This window comes from Peromyscus californicus, unplaced genomic scaffold (assembly GCF_007827085.1).
Source record: "Peromyscus californicus insignis strain IS unplaced genomic scaffold, ASM782708v3 Scaffold_7__1_contigs__length_154581171, whole genome shotgun sequence".
Classification (NCBI taxonomy): domain Eukaryota; kingdom Metazoa; phylum Chordata; class Mammalia; order Rodentia; family Cricetidae; genus Peromyscus; species Peromyscus californicus.
The window spans coordinates 119,216,475-119,227,969 of NW_026294595.1; the positions used below are offsets into that span (position 1 = coordinate 119,216,475).

The following is an 11,495-nucleotide window of genomic DNA, read 5'->3' on the forward strand; positions in this document are numbered from 1 at the left end:
GTAAAGAAAATGCCCAGACTTGCCTACAGGTCAGTATGATGGAGTTACTTTCTCAATCGAGGTTCCCTCTTCCCAGATGACTCTAGCCATGTCAAGTTCACACACACACACACACACACACACACACACACACACACACACACACACACACGTGCACGCGCACACATGCACCAAAACTAATCAGCACAAATAATATAAATACAAGGTTTGTGCCAGTAGATACTGTACACTTAGAATCCTCGGGCCTCTAGCATTGGGTGCCATGGACTTGACTGCTGTTTGCTTCAATGAAGGACTCTTCTCATTTGAGTGGATTAAGTTCTACTATGAGTGGTACAGTTGATGAAGATGTGAAACGTAGCTACATAGTTACTAGTGAACACAACGGAACAATTGATGCCCAAAAACAACACCTGCTATTAGATGCTCAGAGGAAGATGAAAAAGTCAAATCTAGGGGAAATCCCTTGAAAGATGAAATGCCTCTTACATAAATATCTAAAGCATTCATTAAAATGCAGCTGCATTCTTTCTATTCTTGCTAATTCATAAACTTTCAATCAGAAAAGAATCCCAATTTCCAGTGTTTCCTTACCCCATTGTCATTTGGGTCTTCTGTATCTACCACTGCACAGCTAACTGCCCAGAAGCTAGGGCCTCAAGCCCCAGTCCTCGGGGAAATTGGTCACAGCGGGTGAACTCTTTCATGTGGTACCATCAGATGGTATGACTTCTTTCACAAATGGTTGTTCTTGGGCCAATCTCTCTCCCTTCCCCCACTCTCTCATATTTTACATTCTCAAGGACATTATATAAGGGTTCTGATTTCTCCACACATCAATGACCTTGGGTATTGTCTACTTGTTGACCATCTGATCACACTTCATCATGTTCTCTGTTGAGGTGTTTGTTCCTTTCTGTGTTAGGATATGAGTTGGCTACTACAAACGGAACTAAAGTAATGACTTAAAACAAACAAAAAACCAACCCAGAATCACTCAGTGTAAGCAGTCTAAAGATGGTGTGGCGGTTTGAATGAGAGTAGCCCTGTAGGCTCACAGATTTGGTCACCAGGGAGCGGCACAATTTCAAAGGATTAGATGGTGTGGCCTTGTTGGAGGAAATGTGTCACTGGGGTAGGTTTTGAGGGTTCAAAAGCTCAATAGAATCTCTCTCTCTCTCTCTCTCTCTCTCTCTCTCTCTCTGTCTATGGCTCAGGATGTCATTCTCAGCTACTGCTCTGGCATTTGCATGCCACCATGCTTCCCCATCAAGATAATAATAGACTAAATCTCTGAACTGTAAGCCGGCTCCCAATTGCTTTCTTTGCCCTGCTCATAGAACACTGGCTAAGACAGAGGGTTGAGAGTGGAGGTGTTGGATGGTTAATGCTCTCTGTTGACTCAACAGGATCTAAAATCACCTATGAAACAAGCCCCTGGGCATGTCTATGGAAGATTTCCTATACTGGGTTAGCTGAGCTGAGAAGATCCATCCTGGAGTGGGCTGGGGTCCTACACTTCAAAAAGAAGAAAAGTGAGCTGAGCTTTGCACTCCCTACTCTCCCCACCACCCAGCCCCTGCTTCCTGACTGTGGATGCAATGTGACCTGCTGTCTCATCATCCTGTCACCATGATTCCCTTCCTCGGATGGACTAGCCCTTTAAACTGTGAGCCAAAATAAATCCTCCCTTCCTTGTATTGCCTTTGCCGGATATTTCTATCACAGCACGAAGAAAAGTAATCAACTCAGATGGCATGGGGTCAATTTCCCATCTATTCTTCCATCACTGCACATTGCACTCATTCTCAGGATCCAACATGATTGACATCCACAGTGGGAAGCAGAAGCCACCCTGTTTCCCTTTAAAAGTCAGAGTCTGGAAGTTTCACATGTCACTTCTCCATATATCCATGAGCTGTGGTCTGGTGACATACCAATCAAGGACGATTAGGAAATACCTATTAGGCAACCATGTACCTGGCTAAAAATCACAGGTGCCATTCTTATAGAAGGGAAAAGCAGATGTTGGGGGCAGGCAGAACCGCTGTCCTATCATCATTGAGGTGCTTGGAGTATCATGGGATGTTTTAACTGTCACGCTGACTTACTTGTTCTGAAAGCTCACAGTGGAGCGTAACTTCCTAATAATTTTCTTTTTTAAGATTTATTTATTTATAATGTATACAGTGTTCTGCTTGCATGTATGCCTGCAGGCCAGAAGAAGGCACCAGATCTCATTATAGATGGCTGTGAGCCACCATGTGGTTGCTGGGAATTAAACTCAGGACCTCTGGAAGAGCAGTCAGTGCTCTTAACCTCTGAGCCATCTCCCCAGCCCCCTGACAATTTTCTCTACATGACAGTGCCTTGTGGGTCACTCAGAGCTGTGATTCTGGCTGACCTGCCCAGCACTCACCACTTCTGCCCTTCAGTCACCTGCCTTCTTCCTGTCCTTGTTTGCCTGGCTCTTGTTGATTTTAGGTTGATCTTTGACATGTTTTACTTGCACTTCAGTAATTTCTCAGATTTCATACATTCCTTAAAAAGGTTTTAAAAGTCTAAGTAAGTAAATATCCCCCAAGACTTAAAATTTTTTATGTAAAATCATAAATATATAAATATCAATCTTAATACAGTTGAGAAATATCTAACATAATATAGAGGTTGTAAGCTGTATTTTAGAAGGTAGAAAAAATTCTTAGAAATATGAAATTCATCTAAGTAAGCACTATCCGAGTGACAGTGTTAACAACACATTTGTCTTTCTATGCTTAGTGAATATTTCCATGTTCAGTGACTGGAGGGGCTCACAGTGGACTGAACTTTGGAGAAGCATTTGAAGTATAAGGCCAAAGTTGCAGGTTCTGTGTGGACGCACATAAGATGACTTATCCATGATGATAATTTATCATCCACCTCAGCTGTCCTTCTTAGCACTTTTCTATGGTTCCTGAAGGGGCACTTCAGACCCCACACTGATGTCACCCTGCTTCTCAGCCGCTTGCTCCACTCCTTTAAGGCCTAGGCTATCTCTCTACCACAGATGGCCCTGTCCCTGGATACCCAGCTAGAGCACTGGCCCACAGACGCTGTTCAGCCTAGAACAGCCCATAGACCAGCTTATGCTGCATGGTAGGTAGAAGGATATCAACCCAAGAATAGCCCTCCCACCCCAAAAAGGATGTTTGAGGTTAGAGTTATAAACCTTACTCAGAGCCTAAGATGCATTTAAAACACACACACAACCTTCTATTAGGGCTCAGAATAGTGACCTTAAATACGTACACACCAACATAAATTATACCCAGAATAAAAGCCATCTCTGGGTACCTCCACAAATACTATCCTTTCAATGAAATATCAGAATTAAAGAGCTGGGGTGTAGCACCGTTCACAACATGTCTTCTTAGCATATGCAAGGCCCCAAGTCCAGTCATCAGCACTACAAAGCAGAATTTTCTGAATGACTACAAGGAAATTAGCAAGCTGCATCAATGGGAATTCACCATTTGGTTTGGGTTGAGTTTTCTCAGCCTACTGAAAACTATTGAAATTTGGGGCTACATAATTCTTTTTCATAGGGGCTGTCCTCTGTATTATAAAATGACAAGCTGCAACTCTACCCATTACCCACTAGATCAGTGGTTCTCAACCTGTGGGTCATGACCCCTTTGGGTGTCATATATCAGCTATCCTGCATATCATATATTTACATTATAAGTCATAACAGTAGCAAAACTACAGGTATAAAGTAGTGACAAAATAATTTTATAGTTGGGGGTCACCACAACTTGAGGATTTGTATTAAAGGGTGCAGCACGGGAAAGGTTGAGAACTACTGTACTAGATGCTAATAGCAAGTAATCCTCCTAGTGGCAACCAAAATGTTTCTTTGCATTTGTACGCATGTGGTATATGTACATATTCATGTGGTGTGTGCATGTGTGCACATGCATGTGTGTGTATATATGTGGAAGCCAGAGGTGGGTGTCAGGTGTCTTCCTTCATCACTCTCCATTTCATTTATTTTATTTATTTTGTGTGCATAAATGCATACTTCATAGGGGGTGAGGAGACAATGGGTCACAGCATGCATGAAGAGGTCAGAGGACAACTTTCAGAAGTTGGTTCTCTCCTTCCACCTTGTTCTGAGAAAGGCTGGCCCCTGTTATTTCTGAGCTATGTATCTCAGCCTACTTGGTCGGCAAGCTGCTGGCAATTCACCTATCTCTGCTTCCATCTCACTGTAGGAGTGCTGGGATAAAGATGTATCACATGTATCAGCTTTTGATTCTGGAGGTTGAACTCAGAACATCACACTTGTGCCACAAGCATCTTTATCCATTGAGCCACTGTCCCCAGCTCTCCTATCTATCTATCTATCTATCTATCTATCTATCTATCTATCTATCTATCTATCTATCTATCTATCTATCTACCTATCTATCTATCTATCTATCTATCTATCTATCTATCTATCTATCTATCTATCTATCTATCTATCTATCTATAGTTTTTTGAGACAGGGTTTTTCTGTGGAACTTTGGCTGTGGCTGTCCTGGAACTCACTCTGTTGACCAGGCTGACCTCAAACTTAGAGATCCACCTGCCTCTGCCTCCCAAGTGAGGAGATTAAAGGTATGAGCCACCAAGCACAGCCTCCACTGTTTTTTTTAAGAAGAGGCTCTCACTGAACCCAGGGTTCATTTATTCAGCTATGCTGGTGACCAATGAGCTCCAGAGTTCTGCCTATGTCTACTGCCACTATATCTGGGGGTCCAGGCACATTTTATTCCCCCAGGCACAAACTCTTGAATTCTAAGAGTTGAAGCAGCTCTGAAGTTCCAGTAATCTCAGAAATGAGGACTAACAGATATAGGAAAGCCAGAGAGCTGCACAATTAAGGTCACACTGACTAAATGATTAAGTAGGATTAACATCTTCAAATCTCTGTGGTGATAATCTTGTCAACTTAATTGGCTTTAGAAAGGCCTAAAGGATTAGCAAGGCACACTCTGGGAATGTCTGTATGCTGTGTCTTGACTTAATTGGTAGATCATTCCTTTGATGAATTCATACTATGATGGCATTGTTGGGAAACAGTGAACAACAGGAGGTGCCTTACTGGAGTAGGCAGGTCACCAGGAGGCATGTCCATAGAGACCACATCTTGCCCTGACCCCTTCCTGTATTCCCGTGTTCTTTTTCTTTGCTTCCTGATGGCTATCATGTAATCTTCTCTTTCCTCCTACTCCCTTCCCATGGTGATTGGGTTGACACCTCTGAAACCGACTCAAATTAAGTCCTCCTTTTTCAATTTTTCTCAGGTATCTTGGTCATATTAACACAAAGGTAACTCTAAGTTTCCAAGTCCTGTCTTCTTAGACACCTCAGTGACTTGGACCAGAGTTTTTCCCTGCCTTTGCAGTCTGTGCACATGGCATTCAGATCTCTGCATTGTGATGCCTCCTGAACAGGGTCTGTATACAACAAGCTTGAATCAAGGCCTCCAGCTAGGAAGTTGATATGTATATGCATGTATGTATATCAAGTTGATACATATCTCCTTAAAATATATATTTAAAATATTTAATATGTTAGGCTATACATACATATGTATGTGTGTATGTATGTATATTTCAAGGAGCTACAGATCGGGCCTGTGAAATATTCTGGTAACCTACTTATGTTTGCTTTATCAACCTTGGTTGCAAAACTGGGGGTCCTTCATGAGTCTACTGAAGAAAATAATTATTCTCAGAGGAATCTGAGCCCCTAAACACTTGCTCTGAAAGTTCACAGTGGAATTGTGTAGCAAGTTCCTCTGAGATTAAACATTCTAACTTGGAGGGAAGCTTGTTGAGACTCAGAATGTTTTAAAGGAAGGTGAAAAATCCCATCCTGCAGGGCACATGATAAAACTCAGGAAGTAAAGAATTCAGTAGCTTCAGAAGTGCCCCAAATGAACTAGATTTACTAGGTTCCTCCTTCCCCAAGCTTAGGTAAGAAGTAAGGACTGCTGGGAGATAGTCTCAGATAAGCAGAGCTGCCTAAAAGAGGCTCAGACCAGCTAAACCACCTGGACGAGGCAGAGGCCAGTGGAGCTGCCTGGAAGACACATTCTTTGACATATCAAGCTGCCTGCAAGTTGGTTGTGAGTGTGCTCCAGGGTTCCAACTTTCGTGGGCTGTCACTCATGCTGGGCAGGTTTTCGGTGATGCAGCCATCTTTGAGTCATTTCTGTTCTTGTTTGTACCCCCATCAACCCCCCCAACCCCCGACACACGTTCTTGTAAGTAACCCAACAAAACCCACTGTTTCATCAAGCTGGGCTTTGGGAGCATCTTTACTTCTGTCTGTGTTTTGTTCCCCATCTGCGGTGAGTAAATGCTGTTCAGATCTACTACTTTGTCACAAAATATCATCCTTAGTTCCAGACTTGGATGGATATATTGTGACCCCTAAGTAAGGTCAGTGGTAGAGAAAGGAAGACTGCACAATCACTGCCAACACGTGACAAAACACGATGGTGAGACAGGATGCTGCCGACCACAAGGAGGCTTTTGAGGAAGCAGAGGGTGAGTGGACACTGGGATTTGACTGTTCGTGTGGCCACCAACCCTTGACAACACCCTCCCTTTCCTGGCATATTCCCAAGTTCTTTGCCCTTCTCATCCAACTCTGCTCTTTCCATACTCTGATATGAAATTCTCTGTTCCCCACCCAGTAAGTAAATGTTAAAAAAAAATATATCAATAAGAAAATAATCATGGCTGGGCATGGTAACCCATGCCTTTAATCCCAGCACTCAGGAGACAGAGGCAGGGAGATCTCTGTGAGTTCGAGGCCAGCCTGGTCTACAGAGTGGTTTTCAGGACAGTTAGGGCTGTTACACAGAGAAACCCTGTCCCCAAAAGCCTAAATAAATAAATAAATGGGAGTAGGAAATAAAGTAGGAAATAAATAAAGAAAATGGGAGTAGGAAAAGAAAGATTTAGGAAAAAGAAAGTGACTCATGGCTTCCAAGTTGAAATGGCAAGAGCTTTGAACATCAATGAAGTCAATACAAAATGAAACAAAGAATGATGTCCCATCCTAGGGAATGAAAGAACCATCCACTAAACAGCACTTTCCTCAGAGCCAAAGGACGCTCTTTAGAAAGCTCTTCCTCCCCAGAACTCCAGTGTGGAATCTGAAATAAAAATATTATTAATATATGCAACATGTATTGAGTTATATGCTTATGATTTATGGACTTTACAACTCAATAAAATACAAATAATATATATACTGAAATTAGCATAACTTTTTCTTTAGTGTCCTTCTAACACACTGATTCTCCCAAGAAGAAACAAATAAAATTAGAACATAATGTAGCTGGGAATGATGGCATACACCTTTAATCCCAGCACTCAGGAAGCAGAGGCAAGTAGATCTCTGAGTTCAAGGGCAGCCTGGTCTACAGAGAGAGAGTTCCAGGACAGTCAGGGCTATATAGAGAAACAAAAAAAAAAATAACAAACAAACAAACATATATATATTATATATATATATTATATATATATAATATATATATGTGATTCTATCATACTTGTTTGCCTACCATGTTCTTAACTTACTTAGAGACGGCAACAGCTTTAACTTGTATTTTTCCATCAGGCAGTGTAATGGGTTTTATATACTTAAATGTATTGTTTTCACCAGAACCAACTTTCTTTAGGAAGTCAGGTTTGCTGCCATCCAGGGTGTAATATATGTTGACATCTGGGGTGTCTGAAAAATCCAGAACAGGATAATCATAATTAACACTGAAATAACAAGGCCCTGTATAAGTATAATCTCTTTAAAAAAGGACATACACACACACACACACACACACACACACACACACACACACACACACACACAGAGCAAAAGAATGATTCTGTTGTCTGTGCTAACACAGTACTTTGCATGAATGAATTCACTTCATCTATTCATCTATACTCCTGTATGAGGTAGGTCCTAATTTGTACCCATTTTATAGATGGAAACTGAGTACCTGAGAGACTAATGAACGTGCTAAATAACAAAGGATTTCCAGTGCTCACATGGTGGCTCACAACTCTGTAACTCCAGAAGCAAGGTATCTCTAATGCCCTCTTCTGGCCTCAGTAGGTACCAGGCAGGCATGTGGTACACTGGCAACATGTAGGCAAAACACCCATACACATAAAATAAAAGTAAAACTATTCTTAAGAAAGAAAATGGAAGTAGGAAAAAGAAAACTGAAGATTTAAGAAAAAGAAAGTGACTAAGGACCTCCAAGTTGAAATGGCAGTAGCTTTGAACAGCCTAATACACACAAAATTTGCAGAGCTATATGTTTATGATGTGTGGTTTACTCTGCTAGGCTGAGTACACAGCCCATGATCTTGAACCACTGTGCTCTCTGCCTGTCTGCCTGTCTGTCTGTCTGTCTGTCTCTATCTATCTATCTATCTATCTATCTATCTATCTATCTATCTATCTATCTACATACCTACCTATCTATCTATCTTATCATCCATATCATCACATTCCAATAGTAGTCTTACTTCTTCTAAGAGTCATAAGCCCATATGTTTAAATTATTAAACATGTTATCCTCTCAGATAAAAAAAGTAATAGCATAATATGTATCTTATCTTGGAAATCTTGAACTAGGGAGCCCAGAGGTAGCTCTACAAATGCAGATAAATATTTTTATACATTTAAACTATCCAAATTAAATAGATACATATGTAATTGGAATCTAAAAGTCTTTTAATACAAATATTGTTCATATGTCTTACTATAAAACTTATTTACATAGATTATATGCATAGATAAACAGATTTAATATTAAATATTATTTAATATTAAATACTACTACTAATACCTTGTTTCTGTAATAGTTAAGATTTATTTATTTGGTTTTTTTTTTTGAGAAAGGGTTCTCTGTGTAGCCTTGGCTGTTCTAGAACTCGCTCTGTAGATCAGACTGGCTCATATTCACAGAGATTCACCTGCCTTTGCCTTCTGAGTGCTGGAATTTAAAGGTGTGCACCACCACCACCTCGCTAAAATTTATTTTATTATATGATAAATCTTGTGTACCTCACATATACCAACTCAATATGTCAATGATATATACCAGTATACAACAACTTACTTAGTCCTCACAATGGCTCCACAGGTTGTAGATATGATTATCACCAGCTTACCATGACGACACAGTCACTCAGAAAAACTAAGTGATATGCTTAAGGTCATAGGGATTGTCAAACTGAAATTCAATCTCTAACCCTTTATACTGGAAAATTTGTATTTCTGGGTCAAATTTATTATCCCAGGAAAGTAATAAGCATCCTGAGAAAGGTTGGGGACACAACTGGATAGCTTACCTTGACTTAGGTGAGTCAAGAGGGTGTTGCAACTAGCAACCTATTCATTTTATTTAAATATATACTATTCAAACTGGTGTGGTGGTACACACCTGTAATGTGGGAGGCAGAGACAGGAGGATTGTTACAAATTCATGTCTACCTGAACTATATATATTGAGTTCAAGGTTTATTTGGGCTACATAGTAAGATCCTGTCTCACAAGAAAACAAACACATTCAAACCATCAAAGAACAACCCTTTCAATTTGTAGAAGATTTAGAAACTTCTAAAGCCCCAATATAGAAAACATACAAAGACATCAATCAGCAACACATGAATACAGAGTATGACAATGCTATTTTTTTTAACAATTCAAAATACATGTGATTCCTACCAGATTTCATTTCCAAAAGAGTATTGGTATCAATTTCATGGTTAGCTTTTCCAGGCTGAGGCACTCGCAGTGGTATGATCTGAGGGGCACACACTGAACCAGCAGTCATGTTTTCTCCTTATACCGGAAAAAAATTAGATTAAGAATTCCATCATGAACCTATATCTGAACACAAAAACTACAGAGTACCATTTTCAAAAATGCAGCAAGCCAATAAAACTTAAAGAGAACATCATTAATATGCCACCTACTGATAATGCCCCATTTAATTAATGAAATGATTATTACATTCCAGCTGTATATCTGCTACTGGATAGTCACTTAAATGCTTTACATCTAATACAGGCGCCCAGATGAATTCGATAGGAGATTGGAGCCATTTTAAATGGGCAGATTAATTGAGTGAGGCAGTACAGAATCCACCATTAATATTCTGACGTCGGTTCCTTCAAGATCATTCACTCTTCACCGCCTTCAGCTAGTGCACACATGCACACTCACTCTCCTGACTTCAAGGCAGCTCATTACATAAAGGGAGCAAATAGCTTTGCCTGTAGCACGAATTATTTAGAGCCAGCTTTCAAAAGACGCACTAAGCCCCGCAGCCTCACCTTTTCTGTTGCAGTATATTGCGTATCCGAAAGCTGCAAAGACTGCAGAGCATCAGCTCTCAATAGAAAGGAAGGTGACGTAGATATAAATCAACAAACACCGTTTCCTATTCGCTCCACTGTCTTGTAAATAACTACCACGACGGGGGGGGGGGGGGGGAGCGCGGAGGAGGGGGTTATGGGTCTTTTCTCTGAGGTTGAGAGGAGCCATCTTGGCACAGCATTTACACCTTGCATCACTCTTTCAATTATGGCTAAATAATCATTCAGTTATAATGTTACATATTCATCCTACTTTTATAATCAACATTTTCACCCTCATTTTTACAGTTTTTCATGCAACAATTTGTTGTTCGATGGTGAGGCTTTTTTTTTTTTTTTTGAGATTGGTAATTGGAATTCTGATAACGTTGCTCTGAACATCTTTGCGTTTTGACATACCTTGTTCTGGAAAATGGGATAATTAGATTTAAAAGATTAATTTCCAGTTTGAGGGCCAAAAATAAAAACTACGGGTAATTCAACCTTAGGAAATGAGGCTGGAGGTAGAGGGATTTGCCTATATTCACATTTCCTTTCGAGTGAGAGGCAATTAAAATAAAGATAGCCGAAAACTAGAATCTAAATAAACACAGTTTATTTGCTCACGGTTAGCTATTAGCTGCCCTTGGAAGGCTGGGGTGGTCAACGCATCTCATGCGAAGGAAATGGAGAAGGCTGATTCGCTAGGTCCAAACTGCAGCCTGCTGTCAGTGTCATGCCACCAGCATCCCCCAACATCCTTCACCTGGACCATCTCCTCGCTGCCCAGACCAGGACCCGGAGCCTCGTCAAGCCCTCGGCTTTGCTACGCAGTTAGAAACGCCTGGATCCCTCCCAACCGAATGCGTGAGGCCCTCTTACTCACCTTCCTCCAGCCTCAAGGACAGAGATAAGGACCCCCGACGCACCTTAGCCGCCGCCAACCGGGTGGGTGTCTAGTCTCTAACGCCTCACGACTGCTCCTCCGCTGCAGCTTGGGTTACCACAGACGCTGCAGCTCGCGCCCCGCCCACCGGGAGACGAGCAGATGATTGGCAGGGAAATCGACTGCCTAGCAAC

The 11,495-nt window shown here is 41.2% G+C and overlaps 1 protein-coding gene across 5 annotated transcripts in view; it reads right to left on the bottom strand.

The window, feature by feature from the left end:
* Positions 1-11,473, bottom strand: part of Dzank1 (double zinc ribbon and ankyrin repeat domains 1) — a 63,987-nt gene extending 52,514 nt beyond the window's left edge. For 2 of the 5 annotated variants that reach the window (XM_052725965.1, XM_052725964.1), the window contains exons 1-3: positions 11,302-11,472; positions 9,784-9,900; positions 7,623-7,776 (exon numbers count right to left, since the gene is read on the bottom strand). In XM_052725965.1, coding sequence (XP_052581925.1) covers positions 7,623-7,776; positions 9,784-9,892 — 263 coding nt within the window. In that variant the 5' untranslated portion in view covers positions 9,893-9,900; positions 11,302-11,472. Of the gene's footprint in view, positions 1-7,622; positions 7,777-9,783; positions 9,901-11,301 lie in introns of all 5 variants that reach the window. The other 3 variants (XM_052725962.1, XM_052725961.1, XM_052725963.1) reach the window with 3 other exon arrangements.
* Positions 11,474-11,495: the final 22 nt, after the last annotated feature.